Source organism: Bos indicus x Bos taurus, chromosome 9, assembly GCF_003369695.1.
Source record: "Bos indicus x Bos taurus breed Angus x Brahman F1 hybrid chromosome 9, Bos_hybrid_MaternalHap_v2.0, whole genome shotgun sequence".
NCBI classification, from domain to species: Eukaryota; Metazoa; Chordata; class Mammalia; order Artiodactyla; family Bovidae; genus Bos; species Bos indicus x Bos taurus.
The window spans coordinates 81,325,288-81,352,959 of record NC_040084.1 but is presented as its reverse complement, the minus strand read 5'-3'; the positions used below and the strand labels follow the sequence as shown (position 1 = coordinate 81,352,959).

The window sequence follows — 27,672 nt, the reverse complement described above, 5'->3', positions numbered from 1 at the left end:
GGATACAATGTCTCTGTAATCATGGGCTAAGCATTCTAATACAGAAACAAAAATTTTCCCATGGTGACAAATTCCTTGAGCAAAATAAAAGAAGACAGCATTGGGAGATGGTGAAGGCTCTACAGCCTGCCTGACTGGTTTTGAGCCCCAGCTCTTCACCTGTTTTGTGTGTGCACTTGGGCACGTTACTTAACCTCCTTCAGCTTCAATTTCCCCAGCACCTACACATCACCTGTTCCATTGAGGTGTTGTGAAAGTTACCTATGATGTGAAAGTTACCTATAATAATCCACAGTGGGGCGTGGCACAGTGGGCGAGTGCAACCTGCTGTCACTAGAAGGAAACAGGCCCAGCCGGCTTGTGTTCCAACTATCAAACAAGGGAGAAACTGCTTATGAAAAGTAAAATAGAAAGTGCCATTAGCATGCAGAACTCATTTACGATAGTGTAGAAAACCATCTAGGACTGAGTTCATGGTTCAGTGGTTATTTCTTTAGTTTTACCAACTGCATAGTTACAATTTATACGGTTTATATCAGAGATACTGCTACCATAAGCGAGACAATTTGGTCAAAGGCAATGATTATGGCAGTGACCATGTTGCTTCCTTAATCTGACTTGTTCATTCATTCATTGCACCTTTCTAGGGATTTGGCACTCACTATATTCCTCTGTGGAGACAACCAAGCTGAAGTGTATTTTCCTGCTGACAAAAATCTCAGAGATGGCTAGAGGACTAGGAAGACAATTACCACTCTGTGGAATATGCTCTGAAAGGAGGAAGCTCTAGGTCCTCCAGGAGACCACAGGAGGAACCTGAAGCCCAGGCTTAAGAGGGAAGAGGAAGGGACTTCTCTGGTGGTCCAGTGGCCAAGAGTCTGTGCTCCCAATGCAGTGCTCCCGGGCTCAAGCCCTGGTCAGAGAACTACATCCCACATGCCGCAACTAAGACCCAGCAACCCAGCACAGCCAAATAAATTTTTAAAAATTAAAAAAAAACAAAAAGAGCAGAGGAAGAGAAGATCAAACATACTGAGAATGGAAGAGGTTTTTTTCCTGCAACAATAATTTGAACACAGCATGACTGAGCTACACATTCTACCCTCATCTCAATCCAGTCTCCTCTTCCTCTGCCAATAATGTCAAAAAATCATGATGTGCTATTTCAACAGATAATGATTTTTAAAGTCTTACTTCAGATCTCATGAAAGATTAAAGTGGAAAATTAAGCATCTTTGAAAATGCAAGCATTTTGTTGAATACCCATGTATCAACATGTAGCCCTGTGAAACGGTGAGCAAATATCCCAGGACTCACTGAAAATCCCAATTGTAAATATTCTATATCACTGCCCCATAAGATGTCACATAATCTTGGAAAGTTGAATGACTGCAAACTCACTTAAGTCATAAGAATTACAATATACGCATGTCAAAAAATTGGGCCACGAAATAGGGAATCATGCTGGGGAAAAAAAAAGGAAATTACTTCCAAACTCATATATACTAGACCATATGATTAATAACTCTAGTTATGTCTGTATAAATTTTCTAAGTATTTAAGCTGGAGGATATATGGGCTAATATAAAATCCCTGTGCAATCAAAATAATTGGATCATAATGAAAATGTGCTATTGGAGGTAATCATTTTGCTTGGTGCATAAAATTATAATAAGGGCATGGGGAAGAATTTAATTATAAAACGATATTTTAGCATAAAAATTTAAAGGGCAGGAAAATAAACTGTACACTTGATGAGGCCTTACAAAGGGAATTGTTTATTTTAAAGAAACAATAATCCCCACATCTTAAATCCAACGTGGAAATTAGAGAAATTCACACAGTGGGACATCTGACATGCTTTCACTATTCAACTACAGAACTAGAAGTAGCCATCAACCCTGCAGCTTCTGCTATAAAAGGAAGCAGTCCTCATAAAAGATGCTTTTATTATACAAAGCTTGTTGCCAAAGTCTTATCAAAATTACAACCATAGATCTTTCTATGGAACATCTTAAGACAACAGACTATTCCGAGTCATATTTTCTTTAGCACCTAGCAAAAGTGTAGCAGTTATTAAGAGTATTCTCTGGTATTGAGGTTCTGATGATTTTTTGGATGGTTTTTATAGTATTACACTGTGACTTTGTTTTACTTCTTAATTAATTATTTTTTGCTGTGCTGTGTGGCTTGCACAATCTTAGTACTCCAATCAGGGACTGAACCCCTAGTAGCAAAATTGTGGAGTTCTAACCAGTGGACTGCCAAGAGAATTTTCTTTTTTCTTTACTTTTAAAAATGAACGTTGAGGAATAATTTACATACAATAAAAAGCACCCATTTGAGTTCTGACAAATACATTCAATTGTGTAACCAACACAATCAAAATATGGAACAAGTTTATTACCTCCAAAGTCCCCTCGTGCCCCTGTTTCAGTCAATATTCTACCAAACCCAGACTCCTGTTTTCCTGTCACTAAAGATGAGTGTTAGCCCTTGTATATCTTACTATAAGACAGCATCCATGGTGCTACATGTATAGTTACACTTTCTTCTTACTGTTCAGTTCTATTCCATTTTGTAGATATCCCACAATTTGCTTCTCCGTCTACTTGCTGATGGTTATTTTCAGTTGCTCCTAGTTTATGCTGTTTAAAGGAAGCTGCTATGACCATTAATGTGTAAGTCTGTTTCAAGGACATGTTTTCCATTTTTTGCATAGTCAGGAATAGGAATTGCTGTATAGGTAACTGTATGTTTAACTTAAGAAAATACCAGTGCAAAGTGACTGTACTATTTTAGACTTCCAGGAGCAGCATATGAGAGTTCCAGCTGTTCTATATCTTAGCCATCTCTTGTATTGTCAGTCTTCAATTTTAGCCATTCAAGTGGGTGTGTACTGGTATCTCACTGTGGTTTTAATTTACACGTCCCTGTTAAAAATGATGTTGAGTATCTTTTCATGTGCTTATTGACCATTATTTTGTGACATTCTGTTCAAATACATCTCTTGCCTTTTCCTTATTGGGTTGTTGTATTACTAAGTCATAAAATTTCTTTAAATATTCTTGATATTTGACCTCCCTCAGATACATGTGTTATAAATATTTTCTCTTGCCCTATACCTCACCTTTGCATTCTCCTAATGGTATCTCTCACAACTAAAGTTTTTAATGTTGGCAAGGCCCAGTTTATCAATTTCCTTAAAAAAAAATTGTTACTGTATCTTGTATCCAGCTTAAAAAATCTTCATTGATTCTTAGATCAAAGATGTTTGTTTTTTCTAGAAATCTTACAGTTACAGCACTTATGTTAGGTCAATGATTCATTTTGAATTTTTGTGTACATATAAGGATCAAAATTCATTTTTGCCATTTTGATATCCAGTTGTCTCAGCATCAATTGTTAATAAGACTCTCTTTTCACACTCTGAACTACTTTTGTTAAAAGTCAATTAACAAACTGATTGGGGGGAGGTCTATATTTAGATTCTCTTTTCTGTTCAGTTGATATTCTAATACCAAATTGTCATGATTACTGTAATATTATTTTAAATCTTGACATCAGATAGGTTAGTCCTCGATTTTATTCTTTTTTCAAAACTATCCTGGCTTTGAATTTCTGTGTAATTTTAATATCAGCTGGTCAGTTCCCATTGGCAAGAAAACTCACAGGGATCTTCCTTGGAATTACATTTTGTTCACAGATCAATCTGGGGATAACTGACTTTGTAACACAATACATGAGTCTTCCAAACCACGAAAATGGTAAATATCTCCATTAATTTTGGTCCTCCGGTTTTCATTTTACAAGTCTTACACATATTTTGTTAAATATATACATGAGTATTTCATGTTTTTTACATGATTGTAATGTCATTTTTCATTTCATTTTTTTCAACTGTTTATGCCTAGTATCTGGACAAGGAAATGGCAACCCACTCCAGTGTTCTTGCCTGGAGAATTCCATGGATGGAGGAGCCTGGTGGGCTGTGGTCCACGGGGTCGCAAAGAGTTGGACACGACTGAGCAACTAACCCACCCATGCCTGCTGCTGCTGCTGCTGTTGCTGCTAAGTTGCTTCAGTCATGTCTGACTCTGTGTGACCCCATAGACGGCAGCTCACCAGGCTCCCCCGTCCCTGGGATTCTCAGGGCAAGAACACTGGAGTGGGTTGCCATTTCCTTCTCCAATGCCTAGTATATAGAAATACAACTCACCTGTGTATACTGACTTTATATCCTGAAAGCCTGTTAAATTAACTTGTAATTTCAGTAGCATTTTTTGTAGTTTTGTAAGATTTTCTACATTTACTCCTTCATGATCACGCTGTCTGTAAATAAGGAGAGTTTTACTTCTTCCTCTCCAACCTTTAAATTTATGTGTGTGTGTATAAAATATGTACTTTTTTTCTTATTACATTGGGTACTATGTCTAGGATAGTCCTGAACAGAAGTGGTCAGAAAGGACATACTTGCTTCTGTCCTGAACTCAGTGGGAAAGTGTTCAGCTTTTCACCTTTAAGTTGAGGTTTGCTATAGATTTTTCAGAGATGTCCTTTATTAAGGAAGTTCCCTTCTATTTCTACCTTTCTAAGAGCTTTTTTCTTTTTTAAACATGTATAGGTATTATATTTTGTACAGGCTTTTCCTGTATCTACTGAGATGACCATATACTTGAAAAAAATATTTTGTTAATATGATGAATTACATTTACTATTTTCTTCCTTATACTTAATTTACGTGTAATTTGTTCTTCTTTTTCTAACTTTTTAAAGAGGAAGTTTAAGGCAATTGACTTAAACCTTTTCCCCCTTTCCTAACGCAAACATTTAAAGCTATAAACTTTTCTTTAAGCACTGCTTTAGCTGAATCCCACAAATTTTGGTATGTTTTCATTACCATTCAGTTCAAAATATTTTCTAATTTTTCTTGTAATTTCTTCTTAGATCCATAGGGTATTTAGAAATTATTTATTAATTTCCAAATATTCAAGAGTTTTCTTGATATATTTTCATCATTAATTTCTAATTTAATTCTACTGTACTCAAATAACATAGTCTGTATGACTTCAATCCTTTCAGATTTATTGAGATCTACTTTGTGGTCCTGGCACATGGTCTATTTTGGTTGAATGTTCCATGTGTACCTGATAACAATTATGTTCTGCTGTCACTGTGTATCACATGATAGCTACAGATGTCAATTAGATCAAAATGATACACGTACAGGAGCAGCTGTCCCTCAGGGAAGGTGTGGCCTCTCTAGACCCATCTGGCTTACCTCCCTATCTCGTTATCTCCTGGCTCGCTTATTTGTGTCTTTAAAGCGTTTCTTGTGGAAAGCATATAATTGGATTCTGCTTTAGTATTTAGTTTGACAATCTCTGCATTTTATCTTAAGTGTTCAGGTTATTTATAGGCAACTATCATCAATAACCTCAGATATAGAGATGACACCACCTTTATGGCAGACAGTGAAGAGGAACTAAAAAGCCTCTTGATGAAAGTGAAAGAGGAGAGTGAAAAAGGTGGCTTAAAGCTCAACATTCAGAAAACTACAATCATGGCATCTGGTCCCATCACTTCATGGGAAATAGATGGGGAAACAGAGGAAACAGTGTCAGACTTTATTTTTTGGGGCTCCAAAATCACTGCAGATGGAGATTGCAGCCATGAATTAAAAGATGCTTACTCCTTGGAAGGAAAGTTATGACCAACCTAGACAGCATATTAAAAAGCAGAGACCTTACTTTGCCAACAAAGGTCTGTCTATTCAAGGATGTGGTTTTTCCAGTGGTCATGTATGCATGTGAGAGTTGGACTGTGAAGAAAGCTGAGCACCGAAGAATTGATGCTTTTGAACTGTGGTGTTGGAGAAGACTCTTGAGAGTCCCTTGGACTGCAAGGAGATCCAACCAGTCCATTCTGAAGGAGATCAGTCCTGGGTGTTCATTGGAAGGACTGATGCTGAAGCTGAAACTCCAATACTTTGGCCACCTCATGTGAAGAGTTGATTCCTTGGAAAAGACCTTGATGCTGGGAGGGATTCGGGGCAGGAGGAGAAGGGGACAACAGAGGATGAGATGGCTAGATGGCATCACTGACTCGATGGACATGAGTTTGAGTGTACTCTGGGAGTTGGTGATGGACAGGGAGGCCTGGTGTGCTGCTATTCATGGGGTTGCAAAGAGTCAGACACGACTGAGCAACTGAACTGAACTGATCTATATGGTTAGGTTTAAATCTATAATTTTGCTATTTATATTTATCCCACCTGGTCTTTATTCCTTTTTTCGTCTTTTCCTGTCTTCTTTAAATTGAATTTTTTCCCATTTTATCTCCAGTCTACATAATATCTTATCAGCTATATGTCAATATGTTTGAATGCTTACTCTAGGGCTTATTAATAGGCATCTTTATGATATAATACTCTACCTTCAGATAGTACTATACCTACTCATGTATACCGTAAGAACCTTTCAACAATATATATTCATTTTCCCACTCAACCATATCCTGTTATTGCCATACATTTCACTTCCAAATGTTATAATTCCCATAATACGCTCTTACTCATGCTTTAAGTAGTCAGTTATAACCCTCAGTTAACATTATACTCAATGGAAAATAATACAAGGATATTTGCTTTTACCAATGCTATTTAACATGGTATTGGAAGTTCTAGCCAGAAGATTTAACACAGAAAAGACATACAAATTGAAGAGGAATATGTAAATATCTCCTTTCACAAATGACATAAACTAATACGTAGAAAACCCTAAAGATTCCACACCAAAAACCACTTGTTAGAGCTAATAATCAAAATTCAGCAAAGCTGCAGGTCAAAAACACACAAAAACTGGTTGTACTTCTATACACTAACAATCTGAAGAGAAAGTCAACAATTCCACTTACAATAATACCAAAAGAATACTTAGAAATAAATTTAACCAAAAGAAGCAAAAGAATTAAACAGTAAAAACTACAAAACATTGCTGAAAGAAATTAAAGAAGACATAAACAAATGGATTGGAAAATCGATAAAGGAATATGAACAGGCTGTATACTGTCTCCCTGCTTATTTAACTTATATGCTGAGTACAGCATGCAAAATGCCAGGCTGGATAAATCAGAAGCTGGTATCAAGACTACCAGGACAAATATCATATACCAGGGCTTCCCTCATGGCTCAGTTGGTAAAGAATCTGCTTGCAATGCAGGAGATCCGGGTTTGATTCCTGGGTTGGGAAGATCCCCTGGAGAAGGAAATGGCAACCCACTCCAGTATTTTTGCCTGGAGAATCCCATGGACAGAGGAAGCTGGCAGGTTACAGTCCATGGTGTAACAAGAGTTAGACACGACTTAGTGACTAAGCCACCACCATATATGTAGATGATACCACTCTAATGGCAGAAACCCAAGAGGAACTAAAGAGCCTCTTGATGAGAATGAAAAAGTACAGTGAAAAATCTGACTTCCAACTCAAGATTTAAAAAAACTAAGATCATGACATCTGGTCCCATCACTTCATGACAAAGAGAAAGGGAAAAAGTAGAAGCAGTGACAGATTTTATTCTTCTTGTCTCCAAAATCACTGTGGACAGTGACTGTAGCCAGGAAATTAAAAGACACAAGTTCCTTGGAAGGTAAACTATGACAAACCTAGACAGTGTATTAAAAAACAGAGGCATCACTTTGCTGACAAAAGTCCATATTGTCAAAACTATGTTTTTTCCAGTAGTCATGTACGGATGTGAGAGTTGGACCCAAAGAAGGCTGAGTGCTGAAGAGATATCAAATTGTGGCGCTGGAGAAGACTCTCGAGGAGTCCCCTTGACAGCATGGAGATCAAACCAGTCAATCCTAAAGGAAATCAACTCTGAATATTCACTGGAAGGACTGATGCTGAAGCTGAAGCTCCAATAGTTTGGTCACCTGATGCAAAGAGCCAACTGACTGGAAAAGACCCTGATGCTGGGAAAGTGAAAGTCATCCAGTTGTGTCAAACTCTTCGTGACCCCATGGACTGTAGCCCACCAGGCTCCTCTGTCCATGGAATTCTCCAGGCAAGAATATTGGAGTTGGTTGCCTTTTCATTCTCCAGAGGATCTCCCCAACCCAGGGATTGAACCCAGGTCTCCCACATTGCAGGCGGATTCTTTACCATCTGAGCCACCAGGGAAGCCTGATGCTGGGAAATGCTGAAGGCAAAAAGAGAAGGGGCAGCAGAGGATGAGACAGTTAAATGGCATCACTGATTCAATGGACATGAATTTGAGCAAACTCTGGGAGATAGTAGAGGATAGAGGAGCCTGGGGTACTACAGTTCATGGGGTTGCAAAGAGTTGGACATGACTTAGTGACTGAACAACAACAGTTGGTAAGATTGTGAGTCCCTAACCTCTGAGCTGTGGCCTAGTACCTCCTGTGAGACCTGCAGTAGCATGAGATCAGAGATAAAGTGCACAGTCATGAGTCCCTAACCTCTGAGCTGTGGACCTCCTGTGAGACCTGCAGTAGCGTGAGATCAGAGATAAAGTGCACAATAAATGTAACGTGTTTGAATCATCCTGAAACGACCCCCACCCCCAGTTCATGGAAAAGTTTTCTTCCGCAGAATCAGTCCCTCTGCCAAAAAGGTTGGAGGCTGCTGGTTAAGATGACAACATCACTCAAAGTTATGTACAGATTCAAAACTTCAATGGCATTTTTCGAAACTGCAAAAAACCCCATCTGAAAAATTCATATGGAATCTCAAAGGTTTCCAGATAGCCAAAATAATCGTAAAAGACTCTCCACTTCCTGATTTCAAAACTTACTACAAAGCTATAGTAATCAAAGCAGTGTGGTGCTGGTGTAAGGACAGACATATAGAAAAATGGAATAGAACATAGAGCCCAGAAATAAACTCTCATATATATGGTCAACTGACTTCTGATAAGAGCACCAAAACCATTCAATGGGGAAAGCAAAGTCTTTTCAACAAATAGTGATGAGAAAGTTACTTATTCACATATAAAACTAGATATCCAACTTCAAATGATTTTACTTTACACCACACTCAAAAATTACCTGGATGAAAGACCTAAATATAAGAGCTAAAACTATAAAAACTGTTAGAATAAAAAACACAGGGGGAAGACTTCAATACTTTTTTTGATTCGACATGAAAAGCTAGGCAAAAAATGAAAAAATAGGTAAACTGGACTTCATCAAATTACTTTTGTGCATCAAAGGATACCATCAACACAGTGAAAAGACAGTCCACAGAATGAGAGAAAATATCCAAAAATTCTATATCTGATAAGGGATTCATATTAACATCAATCTAATCATGCCTCTCCATCTTTGGCTGCAAAGGATATAATCAATCTGACTTTGGTGTTGACCATCTGGTGATGTCCATGTGTAGCGGAAAATTCTGAGAGACATGGGAATACCAGACCACCTGACCTGCCTCTTGAGAAACCTATATGCAGGTCAGGAAGCAACAGTTAGAACTGGACATGGAACAACAAACTGGTTCCAATTAGGAAAAGGAGTATGTCAAGGGTGTATATTGTCACCCTGCTTATTTAACTTCTATGCAGAGTACATCATGAGAAACGCTGGGCTGGAAGAAGCACAAGCTGGAATCAAGATTGCCGGGAGAAATATCAATAACCTCAGATATGCAAATGACAACACCCTTATGGCAGAAAGTGAAGAGGAACTGAAGACCCTCTTGATGAAAGTGAAAGAGGAGAGTGAAAAAGTTGGCTTAAAGCTCAACATTCAGAAAACTGATGATGGCATAAGATCATGGCATCTGGTCCCATCACTTCATGGGAAATAGATGGGGAAACAGTGGAAACAGTGTCAGACTTTATTTTTTTGGGCTCCAAAATCACTGCAGATGGAGATTGCAGCCATGAAATTAAAAGACACTTACTCCTTGGAAGGAAAGTTATGACCAACCTAGATAGCATATTCAAAAGCAGAGACGTTACTTTGCCAACAAAGGTCCATCTAGTCAAGGCTATGGTTTTTCCAGTGGTCATGTATGGAGGTGAGAGTTGGACTGTGAAGAAGGCTGAGCATTGAAGAATTGTTGCTTTTGAACTGTGGTGTTGGAGAAGACTCTTGAGAGTCCCTTGGACTGCAAGGAGATCCAACTAGTCCATTCTAAAGGAGATCAGTCCTGGGTGTTCTTTGGAAGGACTGATGCTGAAGCTGAAACTCCAATACTTTGGCCACCTCATGCAAAGAGTTGACTCATTGGAAAAGACTCTGATGCTGGGAGGGATTCGGGGCAGGAGGAGAAGGGGACAACAGAGGATGAGATGGCTGGTTGGTATCACAGACTCGATAGACATGAGTTTGAGTGAACTCTGGGAGTTGGTGATAGACAGGGAGGCCAGGAGTGCTGCAATTCATGGAGTTGCAAAGAGTCAGACACGATTGAGCAACTGAACTGAACTGAACTGAATCGTGCCTGTAGTCCTAATCTCCAATTTACAAAGACAGGAGGTGGAGAACAAGTTACACGTTAATATGGCTTAAGTGAAAGTCGCTCGGTCATGTCCAACACTTTGCGAGCCCATGGACTCTACAGTCCATGGAATTCTTCAGGCCAGAATACTGGAATGGGTAGCTGCTCCCTTCTCCAGGCAATCTTCCCAACCCAGGGATCAAACCCAGGTCTCCTGCATTGCAGGAGGATTCTTTACCAGAGAAGCCCAGAAGCAGACAAATCCAGTACGTGAAACGTTCTATAAAATAACTGGGCTGGCAGGGGTGTTGTGCAGGAGTAAAAGAGACTAAAGAGACAATAAAAGATGATGCACAAATCTTGACTGAATCCTGGATTGTGGCTGAGTGGTGAGGAGAGAGCTTTAAAGGACATTCTTAACATAACTTGGAAAATATGATACATTAATACTTAGTGCGATAATAGTACTGTAGTTACATAGGAAATGTACTTAGGAAATGCATGCTGAAATAGTTATAAAGTGTTATGATGTTTGAAGCTTACTTTTAAATCTTTCTGCCCCCTCACAGAAAAAGAGAGAAAGAGACAGAAAATATGACAATGTCAAAACTGTCAAATTTAAGTGGCAGGTATATGAGTCATCATTGTACTATTCCATCCACTTTTCTGTAATTTGAAAATGTTCAAAATAAAAAGCTTAGTGTAAAAATGCTGTGGGCCACTAAACTGTACAATTTAAAATGGTGATTTTCATATTATAGAATTTGATCTCAAAAAAATAAAAGAGCTGTGGGTATTTGATACTATGGAGTTATTACAGAACTGCTTAAACTGCTCTGCCTAGCTCCGTTATCATCAACCTGGACACGAACCCGTAGTTCTGTAGAGCCATGATGTTGGGTACAGTGGTGATCTCATGTTAAAGTTAGGAGCAAACAGAAAATCTTTATACAGAACTGAAAAAATAAGATGAGATAATTTTTATGGTAAAATTACTTTTATATAATTTAATTGCTAATGTTTAAAATTTTAGAGTATATAGGAGGAAGCAAGACATAATGACTAGGCCGAAAAATCAAGCACAGCCTCAACTGGTTAAGAGTAAAATGTCAAAAGCAAACCAAAGTGTCCACACACCTGGGTTGACGGTCGGAGGCGGTGGAGGTGGGAGAGGCCGGCCTTCTTTAATGGCTAGTGTACACTGCTTTGCTGACTGAATCGCATTAATGAAGTCTTCATGATGTTGTCTCCAGTTAGATTTTCTCACGGGTTGTGGCTATAAAAAAAATTAAATCTAGGCTATATATCTCACTGTTATTATCTTTTTTTTAAAGCTGGGATTTGAATTTACAAGAAACAGAACTGTGAAATTTGGAGAAAAAAGAGAATTTGCTTTCCAAAAGCACTAAAAGAGGTTTGGAAAACACAGTAATAAAAATTTTCAAGTCACAGTCGTGAGGGAAAATACAAAATAACAATCACAAAAAACAAAGAAATTACAAAACTTTAAAGGAAGACTTAAATGTAACCTTAAAAGTGACTGTCTTCCAAGTTAATTGCTGGATTTAATGCTACTCTAATGAAAATATAAACGAGATTTGTTTTCTGCCACATCTGGAAAGTATCTGAAATACATTTGGAAATCTAAGTGAGCATGATTAAAAAGAAAACAGTAAAGGTGGATTATACTTACATGACATTACATTGCCCTATCAAGCAAAAATGAAAGCAGAGAGCCAGAAAGAGGCTTTCATGTACTGAAGGACATAATCAACAACAGCAAGGAAGATATGGATAGTACCTTGGACTGAGGCGCCTTCCCCACAGTGGGAATGTCAGTGCCCCGCAATCTTTGTTTTAAGGAATTGAAAGGTTTACGTTTTTTGTTGAAGAGTTTTCTACAAATTGGTCCATGTCTTTCCTAGAAAAGAAGGAGTGGGGATTAAAATTTTTAACATGTACAATCACAGAGTTCGTGATGGCTCAGTGTACTCAAGCAGCCCCCACTGCAGTGACTGGGTTGCACCTTCAGAGCCAAGTTCATTCTCTAACTCTCAAATCACAGCAGAGCAAATCCATCTGGCTCTCTTCACCCATGTTACACATAACTAGATATTGTGTTTGGGCAAGGTCAGTAAAAGGCCTCTACAGCTAAAGAAACTGACTTAAAATTTAGTCTTAGATATTTAACTTTACCACTTGGGCTCAGTGAATAGTTCCAAGCATTAAACAATGTTGAAGACTCAGTTTCTAGTTTAAATTGAAATAAATTATCTCTGATATTCGGCTAGGTACTCATTGAAGCCAAGGAAATTTTCTTTACTTCTTCTATTCTGTTTTCTGCCTTCACTGTTTCTAAATTCCAAAAGCAAATCATCCAGGAATTGAGTCCCAACAACCTTGTTTTTCCATCCTTTTGAAGTAATTCTCTGCATACAAAAGTATGCAAAGTAAGGGGAAACTTAGCTTCTTATACAAGTGGAACCTTTTCAGAAAAACTCTTACCACTTAACATTTCAAAATTGAATTTAACTGGATTGCTTTTCTACATACAGCAAATCAAACCACTTAAGTCCTGAAAAAAATGAGTGGAGAGGTTTCAAAGAAATATTTGAGAACATCTGCAAGGAACAACTGGGACAACCATATGACAAATGAAAAATACATCAATTCCATTTAAGTTATGAAGACATTTTCCCTTAGTGTGTCCAAACATTTTTCATGAAGTCATTTATTTTAGAGCAAACCTAAGCTTATAATATTAAACTTTAAAATACAGAATACACAGAAGAACTGTACAAAAAAGGTCTTCACGACCAAGATAATCACGATGGTGTGATCACTCACCTAGAGCCAGACATCCTCGAATGTGAAGTCAAGGGGGCCTTAGAAAGCATCACTATGAACAAAGCTAGTGGAGGTGATAGAATTCCAGTTGAGCTATTCCAAAGCCTGAAAGATGATGCTGTGAAAGTGTGGCACTCAATATGCCAGCAAATTTGGAAAACTCAACAGTGGCCACAGGACTGGAAAAGGTCAGTTTGCCTTCCAATCCCAAAGAAAGGCAATGCCAAAGAATGCTCAAACTACTGCACAATTGCACTCATCTCACGCTAGTAAAGTAATGCTCAAAATTCTCCAAGCCAAGCTTCAGCAATACGTGAACTGTGAACTTTCAGATGTTCAAGCTGTTTTAGAAAAGGCAGAGGAACCAGAGATCAAATTGCCAACATCCGCTGGATCATGGAAAAAGCAAGAGAGTTCCAGAAAAACATCTATTTCTGCTTTATTAACTATGCCAAAGCCTTTGACAGTGTGGATCATAATAAACTGTGGAAAATTCTAAATGAGATGGGAATACCAGACCACCTGACCAGCCTCTTGAGAAATTTGTATGCAGGTCAGGAAGCAACAGTTAGAACTGGACATGGAACAACAGACTGGTTCCAAATAGGAAAAGGAGTACGTCAAGGCTGTATTATTGTCACCCTGCTTATTTAACTTCTATGCAGAGTACGTCATGAGAAACGCTGGACTGGAAGAAACACAAGCTGGAATCAAGATTGCTGGGAGAAATATCAATAACCTCAGATATGCAGATGACACCACCCTTATGGCAGAAAGTGAAGAGGAACTCAAAAGCCTCTTGATGAAAGAGGAGAGTGAAAAAGTTTGCTTAAAGCTCAACATTCAGAAAACGAAGATCATGGCATCTGGTCCCATCACTTCATGGGAAATAGATGGGGAAACAGTGGAAACAGTGTCAGACTTTATTTTTCTGGGCTCCAAAATCACTGCAGATGGTGACTGCAGCCATGAAATTAAAAGACGCTTACTCCTTGGAAGGAAAGTTATGACCAACCTAGATAGCATATTGAAAAGCAGAGATATTACTTTACCGACAAAGGTCCGTCTAGTCAAGGCTATGGTTTTTCCAGTAGTCATGTATGGATGTGAGAGTTGGACTGTGAAGAAAGCTGAGTGCCAAAGAATTGATGCTTTTGAACTGTGGTGTTGGAGAAGACTCTTGAGAGTCCCTTGGACTGCAAGGAGATCCAACCAGTCCATTCTAAAGAAGGTCAGTCCTGGGTATTCTTTGGAAGGAATGATGCTAAAGCTGAAACTCCAGTACTTTGGCCACCTCATGCAGAGTTGACTCACTGGAAAAGACTCTGATGCTGGGAGCGATTGGGGGCAGGAGAAAGGGACGACAGAGGATGAGATGGCTGGTTGGTATCACAGACTCGATGGACATGAGTTTGAGTGAACTCCGGGAGTTGGTGATAGACGGGGAGGCCTGGCGTGCTGCGATTCATGGGGTCGCAAAGAGTCGGACACGACTGAGCGACTGAACTGAACTGAACTGAACTGGATTACAATACTTACAAGACCACTGGCAGAGAAAACAACTCCAGCCAGTAGACCTGTAAAAACTCAGCATTTCTGGTACAAAAACCAGGGAACCAGCACATAGAGCTTTGCCTGTGTTGTTTGTAGTTGTGATTTAGTCACTAAGTCATGTCTGACTCTTTTGCAACCCCATGGAGAGTAGTCCGCTCCTCTGTCCATGGGATTTCCCAGGCAAGAATACTGCCTGTGTATCGCCTTTATAAAGTTACTGTACCACTAAAGGATTATGCCAATCTTTGCCTTCCACTCTAAGCACTCTTCATTCATGGTCATGGAACTCATAACAGCTATCACTTAGTTACTTTGTCCAGACCCAAAAAATACAGGATCCATGAAAATCACTGCACCTGGCGATGAACAAGCCATACCATTTTAAAACTGAAGGGGAGAAGAGAAAGAGCAGATCACTTGATCAAATGCTCTTTGTAGCCTAGAAATAGGTCAACGAAGTAAAACTCAAGAGGACTCAAGAATACTTAGCATTTAGTGATCTCTCTTCAAAGGTACCTCCCTAGGTGTCAAATCCAGTCTCATGGGGTGAAGTCTTGGGTTAGCAAAGGCAGCTCTCTGGGGGATTATTGGGCCACAATAGGCCCTGTGAGTTCCCCTTCTAGATCCAGGAAACTCTAGCTGCATTTAACTAGAACAGATATTCTATTTTTAAATTCCCCAGAGAAATAAAACCTACAACCTCATTTGGTAGTCTTTTGCCCCAAATGTAGTCAGGATTATAGTCCAAATTTTTTAAGTTTGAAAACAAGTCTCTTTGATCTAAATGTCCCAGCTAATAGTTCATTATCTACTTAGATTTTAAAAAAAAAAAAATCATTTTTCTCAGGAACTCCTTCATAATATGGGAAGTTTGTTTGCCTAATTTTGAAATAAATCAAGCCTTTATTCAACTTTATGGGCATCAATCAGGGGACTTGACATGCAGTTAGCTTAAATTTAATTAACAATTAGGTCCTGGAACAGGACTAACACCCATTTTGTTCAAATTACATAAAATCCCTGAAACTGGAGAGTTCTGTCTTTATACGTGGCAAAGCAGGAAACAGAGGGAGGTTAAAGGACTTGTCAGAATTAGTGACAAATTTGAGGCTAAAAGCCAAGTTTCCAGATGCTCCAAATTCAATGTTCATTCCTCTTGACTAGCTAATTTCCCTGGTGCTTTGGCCTTAAAATTTGAATTTTTGATGCTTATAGAAAAGGTGAAAGAGCCAAAACCTCTCAAGAGACAATCAGCTGTGCCAAGACACTTTTATCTGGCTTCCTTTCAGTAAGAGGACCAGATTTAAAAAGCTCCCTTTTGAAGGGGGCAGCACCAACCTACCTAAGTGTCCTCGGGGCCTGCCAGCCACAGGTTATGTACTTTTCTCCCCTTGCTTTCCCTCCACATCTGTCTTTAATCTTTGCCACTGCAGCCTCCTCACTAACTTGACAGTTCATTTAACTCCAATGAAACACATCTACAAAATGTCTTTATGTTTACCAGAACATCTGCTGCAAAGCGTCTTCCACAGACTTCACAGGGAAATAATTCCTGATTGCCATCTGTATAGGATCCAAGAGCACATTATGTTAGTTTCATGGAATTGCCTGCCCAAGAAGAAATGACTAAGTGGAGGAGACCTCAATAGCTTGATAGCCTCACTCTGCCCCCATCATCCAGTGACTTCCTTCTCTTAGGAAGATTCTTTGTAAAACTCACCCATGTTTTCCTAACACAGACTTCTCACTTCACTAAACAGATAAATTCCATATGCTCAGGCAACCAGAGTGCAATTATTTAATATATCATTAAACTAATGTCTAAAGAAAGCCATCAGGCACTAAGTACAAAGCTGATTTGTTGTTGTTTAGTGCTAGGTCACGTCCGACTCTTTTGTGACCCCGTGAACTGTAGCCCGCCAGGCTCCACTGTCCATAGCATTTCCCAGGGAAGAATACTGGAGTGGGCTGCCATTTCTTTCTTCAGGGGATTGAACCCACGCCTACTGCTTGGCAAGTGGATTCTTTACCACTGAGCCACCAAAGAATCCATCTGCCAATGCAGAAGTGGGTTTGATCCCTGGGTTGGGAAGATCCCCTTTAGAAGGAAATGGAAACCCACTCCAGTATTCTTGCCTGGGAAATCTCATGGACAGAGGAGCCTGGCAGGCTACAGTCCATGGGGTCACAAAAGAGTCAGACATGACTACGTGACTAAACAACAAACAAAGCTGATACTCTAGTATAGTGAAAGTGAAGTCGCTCAGTCGTGTCCGACTCTTTGCAACCCCATGGACTGTAGCCTACCAGGCTCCTCCGTCCATGGGATTTTCCAGGCAAGAGTACTGGAGTAGGTTTCCATTTCCTTCTCCAGGGGATCTTCCCCACCCAGAGATTGAAACCGGGTCTCCCAATTGTAGGCAGACGCTTCACAAATAATCCAATGGTAACATCTTTAAGATTGCCACTAGAATGTAAGATCACGTGTGTGCTAAATGAAGGCATGCCAATTTATCATGAACTGTATGAAATGGGTTGCCTAGTCACTGAATTTAAGGTAAAGTTTCCTGAGAAGCTGAAACTCTACAACTTTGGCCACCTGCTGCGAAGAACTGACTCATTGGAAAAGACCCTGATGCTGAGAAAGACTGAGGGCAGGAGGAGAAGGGGACGACAGAGGATGAGATGGTTGGATGGCATCACCGACTCGATGGACATGGGCTTGAGCAAGCTCTGGGAGTTGGTGATGGACAGGGAAGCCTGGCATGCTGCAGTCCATGGGGTCTCAAAGAGTCAGACATGACTGAGCAACTGAACTTTTTCCTGAGAATGGCTTTCTCAACAAATCTCTTTGCTAGGAAACTACCCGAGAGAAAGGAAGTAGAAGAGGATGAAGTGGACCAAGTAGAACCAGTGGGCTTTGTCCAAACTAGGAAAGACAAAGCCGTTACAATGAGGCAGCACATGAGAATGACAAGTATCACCCCAGGTGTGGTGCTCTGTGTCCAAGCTCTCACGGGGCCTGCGAAGAATACTCACAGAAAACATTTTATATGTAGCAGAAAATAAGTGAAGAACCACAATAATATATTCACTACTTGCTATTATTTTTCTAAAAAATTCAATTATTATAGTGTTTTCAAAATTAAATGAAGAATAAACTCAAAATATCTTTAAAAAAAAAAAGAGAAATACAAAACTGTGCCCACTCTGTCCTAATGCCTCAAAGTGCCTGACCCACAATAAGGTTCTCAATAATTACTTGTTGGGTGTATGGGTTAAATGAGAATTGAGTTTCCACCATAGGACCAATTATTCATTCAATAAACAAACACCTGCTATATGCAACTCTGTGGGGATATTGAGAGAAACTATACATGGGTCCAGCACAGAAAAGGAGAGAAGGTATGCCCATAAATTACTTTAAATGAAGTTGGAAAAGCAAACCATTGTGGAATTCTGGAAAAAAGTTTTGTTTCATATTACTGCCTTTCAGTTCATCTGGAGTTGAGAATAAAGATTAAAAAAGCAGGGACTTCTCTGGTGGCCCAGCAGTTAAGACTGTGCTGCCAATGCAGGGGGCTCAGGTTCGATCCCAGGTCAAGGAACTAAGATCAATTAAAAAAAAATGTCCTGCATGCCTCAATTAAGACCCAGTGCAGCCAAATCAATAAATTCATAAAACATAAATATTTAAAATATAAAGATCATTAAAAATCAGTTTGATCATGGGGAATATTTTATATTAGACTAACCATCTGGCTAATCTCTATTATACAAATAAGGGGAGCAATTGAGGACATTGAGCAGGAAGAACCTGGATGGCGCTGTAGAAGATTCATGTGACAAAGCTGAGGAGGGATGAACAGATAGCAGTGGGGATGGAAAGTGGGATTTTAGTTAAAAGGCTAACGGTGTAGACCTGAAATGCAAAGGAAAGAGGAAATGAGAGACTCTGTGGCCAAAGAATCAATAAGATGATGACTGGATTTGGGGGATACTAGGAGGTGACAGAGAGAAGAATGCTCAGGGACTGAAAAGACAATAGGACTATGGAGAGAAAGAAATAATTCAAAAAGAAGGGACATCTTGTAAGAAAAATGACCTCAGCTTTGGAAATACTGAGTCTGAGATAGAGTCATCCAGCCAGCAGGATGGAAATAAGGGAGGTCAGGGCTAGAGACACAGATGTAGGCTTTGTTTGGAGAGTGATGTAAAGGCATGATATTGCCAGGGAAGAGGTCATGGAAAGAGAAGTACAGGGATGATCCCTAGGGAACTCCATATTTAAGGGCCAAGAAGATGATGATGATAAGCCAGGAGAAAGCAGGAGAGAACAGGGTCATGGAAACCATGGGAAGACAGTTTGAGAAAGGAAGTCTTGATTAACAGGAATCAGATGGTAGCTCATTAGAGACACTGTTGATTTAAATGATTTCTTCTCACATCTGCCAGATGGTATTGTATTAGAACACAGGTCATCCATTGCAGCATACAGAAATACCATTCTTCCTGTTCTTTTGGCCTTCTAACTCTGTAAAAACTAGGTCATAATTTTCTTTCTTCAGCAGGATGTCCCATTCCTCCACATACTTATCCATTAATAAAAACTATTTATCCTAATTATAAAACTTTTTTCTAAAACACTAATGAAGGATGCTTTATTTTTATGAATATTACAGTAACATTTGTAGGGTGATTCCTACATAATCTCATTTAATCCTCACAACAGACCTATGAGATAGGGTTGTTCCTTTTTCTTTTTTTTCTCCTTAAGAGATAAGAAAATGAAGGTTCAAGATTAGGTGACTTCTTGAGGACAACAGGTAGTAAGTGTTAACAGTGAGACTCAAACTTGAGTCTCTGTCTCCACAAGTATTAAGACTATTTACACAACCATCACCATAAATACACTGTATCAGTGCTAACCTGCAAAGTAAATGGATGGAAGCCCCTGGAAGATCAATGGCCTTTGGTTTGAATCAGTTGAGTTTTGAGTTCAATGAGTTTGAAATAATGACAAACACAATATGATTCAACTGAACTCCTGGAACAGATGGACCACCATGTTCTGAAACACATTCGACCTGGAAGCTTGACAAGAAGAAGAAAAGGAAACACGGAGAACCAAACGTGGAGATCAATAGAACCTTAGAAGAATCCTTTGAATCAACCATGCCCTTCAATATGCGAATCGTTAAACAAGCTGTGATACATTCATACCCTGGAACACTGCTGAGCAACAGAAAGGAACTCTGATAAACTGCCAACATCCACTGGATCATAGAAAAAAGGGGTTTCCAGAAAAACAACTGCTTCTGCTTCACTGAGTACATTAAAGCCTTAGACTGTGTGGATCACAACAAACTGTGGAAAATTCGAGAGATGGGAATACCAGACCACCTGACCTGCCTCCTGAGAAACCTACATGCAGGTAAAGAAGCAACACTTAGAACTGGACATGGAACAACAGGCTGGTTCCAAATAGGAAAAGGAGTACGTTAAGGCAGTATATTGGCACCCTGCTTATTTAACGTCTATGCAGAGTACATCTTGCTGGGCTGGATGGATCACAAGCTGGAATCAAGACTGCTAGGAGAAATACCAACAACTTCAGATATGTGATGATATTACTCTAACAGCAGAAAGCAAAGAGGAACAAAAGAGCTTCTTGATGAGGGTAAAGAGGACAGTGAAAAAGCTGGCTTAAAACTCAACATTCAAAAAACCAAGATCATGGCACCTAGTTCCAACATTTCATAGCAAATAGATGGGGAAAAAAGTGGAAACTGTGGCAGACTTTATTTTCTTGGGCTCCAGAATCACTGTGGACAGAGACCTCAGCCACAAAATTAAAAGACGCTTGCTCCTTGGAAAAAGAGCTATGACAAACCTAGACAGTGTATTAAAAAGCAGAGATATCACTTTGCTGACAAAGGACTGGATAGTCAAAGCTATGTTTCTTTCAGTAGTCATGTATGGATGTGAGAGTTGGACCATAAAGGCTGATGGCTAAAGAATTGATACTTTCAAATGGTGGTGCTGGAGAAGACTCTTGAGAGTCCCTTGGCCAGCCAGGAGATCAAACAAGTCAATCCTAAAGGAAATCAACCCTGAATATTCACTGGAGGGACTGATGCTGAAGCTCTGATAATTTGGCCACTTGATGGGAAGAGCTGCCTCATTGAAAGAGACTCTGATGCTGGGAAAGATTGAGGGCAGCAGGAGAAGGGAGTGACAGAGGATGAGATGGTTGGATGACAACACCGACTCAATAGATATGAGTCTAAGCAAACTCTAGGAGATAGTGAAGGATAGGGAAGCCTGGCATGCTACAGACCATAAGGTCACAAAGAATTGGACACAATTTAAGAGACTGAACAACTACTGATACATAAAACAACCTGATTCAATCTCACTGCTGAGTGAAAAGTTGTTCTCAAAAGGTCACATATGATTCCACTTGTAAAATATTCTTGAAATGACAGAAGGCGAGATGGAAAAGAGATTAGTGATTGCCAAGAGGTAGGGATGGTCAGTGAGGGAGGTGGAATGAGGAAGACCTTTGGGTGATGGGCTAGTTCTCTATCCTCACTGTGGTGTTGATGCATGTAGTAACACGGCAGGGAACTGCACTTGATCTTAGCCGAGAAGTGCGGAATGGAACTACAAACACTCATTGTACCAATGTATACTTTCTAGATTTAACACTGGATTTAACATCTGTAGTTAAGATGTAACTTGGTGGAAACTAGATAAAGAGTGCAGGAATCTCCAGTTATGAATTGCATCAAAAATTAAAAGTTTAAATACTTTTGGGTTGGCAACTCATGGCCATTGGGCCCAATCTGAGGCTGCATGATCTTATAAATGAAGTTTTTAATAGTATCCAGTCAGGCCCATTTGTTTATATAATATCTATTGCTATTTTCAAACTACAGAGGTAGAGTTGTGTAGTAGTTGTAACAGAGACCATACGGCCTGCAAAGCCAAAAAGTTATAAATACTTTTTGGCCTTTACAGAAGTAGCTTGCTAATGAGTAAATGAAAATGTAGTAATTAAAAATGATTTGTGGGAGAATAATATGGAAAATTTTAAGATGTATTTTTATTCATGTATTTACAAGTAGACTGGAAGGATATACATACACACACATATATATATATGGTACACACGCAACACATATAATTACCCAGAGTGCTAAGAAAAAAGGTGAAACTTGAGTTTCCTAAATTTTCAATTTTTCTATATACATTATGCATTGCTGTTTAAAAGAGTGACATTAAAAAAGCTCTTTTGATAGAAAAGATTCTAAAACAATGACATTAACTTACCTATTTCTAACTTTACCCTAACTGGAGTCTCAGCAGTTACCACTATTAAAGTGGCTATTGTTTTTATACATTGGTTCACAATCTTAAGACAATTTTTAAAATGAGGAAAGTAATCTGGAAGCGATCAACAGTTTTGTCTAGCATGTTAACAATGATAAATAAGCATTACAAAATCTAAGTTCAAAAATTTTATAAGAAACTTGGAGAGGATTATGGCTGTAGTGAAGTCGGAAAAAATTCTACTTGAGACTAGACATTCTCTTTCTGAGCTGGAGGTTAAGAATGCTTTGTAGAGACACTTATCAATCCACATTACTTATATTGCACCTTATAAAGACATTGCAAAGAAGGAAAAAGATATGTTTTTAGTTGTCAGTGAATCAAAAAAACTCTTGAGTCCTTTGCAGTCCTCGAACATGCAAATATGACCAATACTAACATCTTTCAGGGCCCTACAGCAAAGGGGCTGGCACACTAGCCAAAACTTATTATCTTAGGAACATGAGTTATAAAATAAAAGGAATTGAGACTAAGGAAATTAGGATGGCAGAGAATACCCCATTTTCTTTCTGCTTTCTCCGCAAATCCTATGGTAAAGGGACTTAGAAACATGGAGAACCCTGAGGACAGGGAGGAAAGAGGACAAAAAAAAAACCCCAAAACTAGAATCTGGAAAGCTGAAGGACATGGTAACCAACTTGGAGGACATAAAACTACATCAAAATCCACTTCCCAAGCTGATGGCAGAAAAAAAAAAAAAAAACAAAACTGAGAACCATCCAGATTTACACATAGAACCCTTCAAAATCATATAAACTTCTGAAGCAGGACACACCTCTGACACAGGGACAGGATATATGAGGAAGAAGAGATTGCAAAAATATGGAGAATCAGGGGGAAAGTCTTCTAAAAAGAGGTAGAGATTCCTAGACTCTTCCCCATTCATCCCACAGCCGCTGCGTGATTGCCTTTCTCCAACTCTAGCAGAAGACTACTCTTCAGAAAGGGTAAGACAGAAGGTCTGTGTACGAGTCAACATGAGGCACAGCTGAAGGCATGGGTAGGTAGACACCATTCACATATACATAGCTGATTCTCAATATTTGTGCTAGTAACATTCCATATATCCCTGCAAGCAGTAAACGTGCAAATACTGACATTACTCCTGGGGGAAATACAAAGTTAAGCTCCTGTGAGCCCCTGGGTCACATTTTAACCTCCTTTGTATTTGTTCAAAGACACCTTAAATATAGTTGATTCAACAACATTGAACTCATAGCCAACCACACACTTCAAGCTGGCATGAAGATTATCTAACATATTTTAGATAATATTTTAGGCATATTTTCTCCATAAGGCACATGACAGCCCTGCAACACTATGCTTGCTGCTGCTGCTGCTGCTGCTAAGTCGCTTCAGTCGTGTCCGACTCTGCGTGACCCCATAGACGGCAGCCCACCAGGCTCCCCCGTCCCTGGGATTCTCCAGGCAAGAACACTGGAGTGGGCTGCCATTTCCTTCTCCAGTGCATGAAAGTGAAAAGTGAAAGTGAAGTCGCTCAGTCGTGTCCAACTCCTAGCGACCCCATGGACTGCAGCCCACCAGGCTCCTCCGTCCATGGGATTTTCCAGGCAAGAGTACTGGAGTGGGTTGCCATTGCCTTCTCCGACATTATGCTTGGGAGCCTTTTAAACATGAAACCATCAAGAAAAAGTACATCATTATGAAAAGCATGGCATGAAGCAGAACATAAAATGTTCACTTGTTTACAGTAGGACTGCTGAAACGAGGAGGCAGAGCATCACATCGTGCTACCCTACCTGGGAGCATGGGTGTTAGAGGACTCAACTCTTAAACTGCCATGTACATGCCTGTGAACAGCCGTGAAAGCACCTTTGACTACTGGTTTAAGGTTATAAATTTTATCGAGTAGGTGAATTTGCAAAGAGGAACTCCATGGTTAATGAGGATTAACTGTATATATGACATGTGTATATATAATCTAGTGATTAATCTCATTTACAGTGATGCTGAAAGCAGAAAATATCCCACACCCACCTTCCTCTACTTGGCTCACAGAACTCTGCCTGCCAGACCCTTACTCTCAAGGCAGAACGCAAGCTTTCCTGAGAATATAATCATTCCATGGAGAAAGAGCTAAAGATACTGACACAGGGAAGATTCAAGAAACAGCTCACCCCAGACCACCCTACAATAAAAGCTCAAAATTATCTGATGCTACCCATCCATTCAGTCTCCAGTGTTTTCTTCCTCCAATCTTAACTGTGAACAACAGACAGGAATTTCCAAAGATCTGAGGGAAGTCTCCAGCATGTAAGCCCATAGTAAACACTATAAAGAATTAAAGCTCTTAGAAATTAAAAGCCTTACATGAGAAATACTCAACAACAGGTTGGCAGGCAGAATTAGTGGAATCTCCCCAAAAGTAGAGTAAAATGACATAGAAATACTGAAACATAAGCAAATTACAGTACCTGTCCAGAAGGTTCTACTCCAAAATAGAAATCGAGAGAAAGGAGAAAATACAAGGAACAAAATAAAAATAATTTTAAACTATTTTCAGGAGTGAAAGGACATCAGTCTCCTGATTGAGAGGATCCAACACAAATGAAAACAGATCTATACCAGGAAGTATTATTGTAAAATTTTATAACACTGGAGACAGATTCTATTGACTTAGAAAAAAGTTAACATACAAAGTTATCAGGAGTCAGAATGGCTTCAGATTCACAAACAATAAAAATGAAAATAAGCAGGGAAAATTTTTCTAAACTTCTGATGGAAAATAACCTGCAATCTAGAGTTTCATACCCAACCAATCTACCAATCAGATATGGGGGTAGAACACATTTCCAGACATGTAAGCTTTCAAAGACTACATCCTATGTTTTCTGCCTCAAGAATGACTGAAGGATATATACTCCACATGGTGAGTAAGATACAGCAAACAGGCATTCAACACAAGGGGGAGAGAAGGATGACAGCTGGGCCCCAGAACCAGAGAAGCAACCAGTTCAGACTGGACGAGAGCGACTAAAGACACAGATATGCTGAAGGTGGTCAGAACCGAGATATTCACAGCCTCTGTAATCTAAGGGTTCTATTTCCTATGTTTCTTTGGCTCTCATTCTGTTCTGTACTTGGTTTACTTGACCAAATCCCAGAAAAGTGCCTGCTTACTCTGCATACTGATGTCTAGATCAGCTGAGGAGACTCATCTCACTCCACAGGAAGGCTCTGCACTCATCTCTTCAGAGACGGAGAGAGGTCATGCTAAGTAGAGAAGCAGAAAACACAAAACGGCTAAGCAGATAACCCCTAAGCCTATTTTGGCAGGAGATCCAGGATGCTCCAACTGTGGTGACTTGTGTTCCCAGGACTCACTCATCACCCAGTTCAGACATCTGCACGTGGGGTTCCTTAAAACTCTAGGAGCTGAAGACTCAGGCTACTCAGCTATCTTCTCAAGGATGCCTTGACCAAAGAGTCACTGAGCTAGACTTGTGCTTCTCAGTTGTTCAAAGCTAAACAAGATATTGTGTTCATAGGGATACCATGCAGATGGTGATTAATATAAGAGTCTAGGTGGTTTGTAAGAGTTACCAAAGGGAAGAATAAATTGAATAAAAACACACAGGTGGTTTCTGTGTTCTATTTCTTAACCTGAATAACTTGTTCTACTTAACTTGAATAACTGGAATGTTTATTATACATTCTCCTATAAGTCTTAGAAGTAAAAATCAAGGCCATTAGAATTTTTACCTTCTTCTGACCTTTAACTGGAACAAGTAAGCTGAATAAAATATACTAATGGCAACACACGAGAAGGAACATAAAAGCATCGATAATTCAAAGTTACTGACAATCTTTATAAAGTTCTGTACTTCACCTAAAGTGATCTGATGACATCACAATGGAGCTGTGGATACATCACAGGTAGCATAAATTATAACAGCTCTCGATACTCTGACTTGTAAAATAAGTCCTAAAGTATCCAAAAAAGTGACTTTACCCCAATTACTAACAGTGTTTAAACAAAATAGGTCCTTAAGATACAGCAGGCATATTCTTAAGTAATTTTTGCCCACTATTTGGATGCCTGAGGCCCTCTTTTTGGCTAAGACTGAATCTAGGCCCTTTTAAGTTTAAGCAATTCTTTTCTGAAAGATCTGTCCAAATAGCCACTGGGGATAACTTTGTAAAGAAAAATACTCTGCCCTCAGTGTGCTCTAGTGAGAGACTGAAAAGATACATCTCAGATGCCAAAAGATGTTAGAGAACATAAAGAAAGAAAGGAACATAAAGAATGCAGAGAAAGGTCTGAGCTATTTTGAAAAACATGGTCAGGGAAAAGTTTATAGGGTAGGTGACAACTGAGCATCACCCTTAAGGAAGATTTATTTACAGTTAAGGGCACTTCAGAGGGAACAGCAAGTACCAAGATTCTCATTTCAAGTGATACTTATCGCAGTGACTTGACATCGCTGGTCATATTTTCTTGCACACACCCTGCCTCCTTGGACAATGCTGTCCTTGAAGGTAAAACTCCCTTATTACTTAGGACACCATACATTTAAACATAGAGCTGAAGTTTCCAACCATTGTTTATACATGACTCACATCATAAATATTCCAAAAAGTTATGAACTTATGTTAAGAACGTTTTTCCTGATTAAAATCAAGATCTTTATATTTGGAGGATAATCTGCTAAAATCACAATGTTTCTCACGAAAACTAGTGGCTTTTAGTCACATTCTCCTAACTGCAAAATATATAACATGTTGACTTAAACCATTTGAGTCAGGCCTGGTAAAATTAGAAGTAACATTCCACATCTTGTTAAGATTCTTGTGGTTTAAAAAACCTTCCAATGAGATAGCTACCAAAATATATGGTCATCTCTTTAGGATTTAGTACATTCCTAATACAAATACAAATATAAATCATCATCTGGCCTTTTGCTTCCACAGGTTGGTATTTAAATTCGTGCTCTCCAGTTTTCTACTTCTGTAACAACAAGCTCTTCAGCCAAACTTTTTGTATCAATGTCAGTAGAGCACCTAATGTTACTGTTTTCCACAACTCTTTTTAAATTCTACAGTAACTACTTAAGATTTAGAATACATAACATACAGAGAAAGATAACACCTATCAGCTTAGGAAAAGCCACAGTCAAATTATAGATGAAGGCACTTCCTAATAATTTAGATATCAAATATAGCTCACCTGCTAAGAATGGTTGTGCCCCAGCCATTCTGTACCCTGCTCAGACCAACAGTGTCCAGATTTCTTGTTTTTTTTTTTTTTCAGAACAGTCCAGATAACAAAGCATTAGTCACAGACACATGAACAAGGATCAGTAACAACTTGTCTGTTGCAACAAAGTCACAGCTTACCAAATAATTAACAATTGTGATGGTGTCATTGCTTGAGCCTTGAAAA

At 39.2% G+C, this 27,672-nt stretch overlaps 1 protein-coding gene across 1 annotated transcript in view; it reads right to left on the bottom strand.

The window, feature by feature from the left end:
- Positions 1-16,458, bottom strand: part of ZC2HC1B (zinc finger C2HC-type containing 1B) — a gene marked incomplete at its 5' end in the record, with an annotated part of 33,845 nt that extends 17,387 nt beyond the window's left edge. The window contains 3 exons of the mRNA XM_027552144.1: positions 11,610-11,748; positions 12,274-12,393; positions 16,375-16,458. Coding sequence (XP_027407945.1) covers positions 11,610-11,748; positions 12,274-12,393; positions 16,375-16,458 — 343 coding nt within the window. The remainder of the gene's footprint in view (positions 1-11,609; positions 11,749-12,273; positions 12,394-16,374) is intronic.
- Between the last annotated feature and the right edge of the window lie 11,214 nt (positions 16,459-27,672).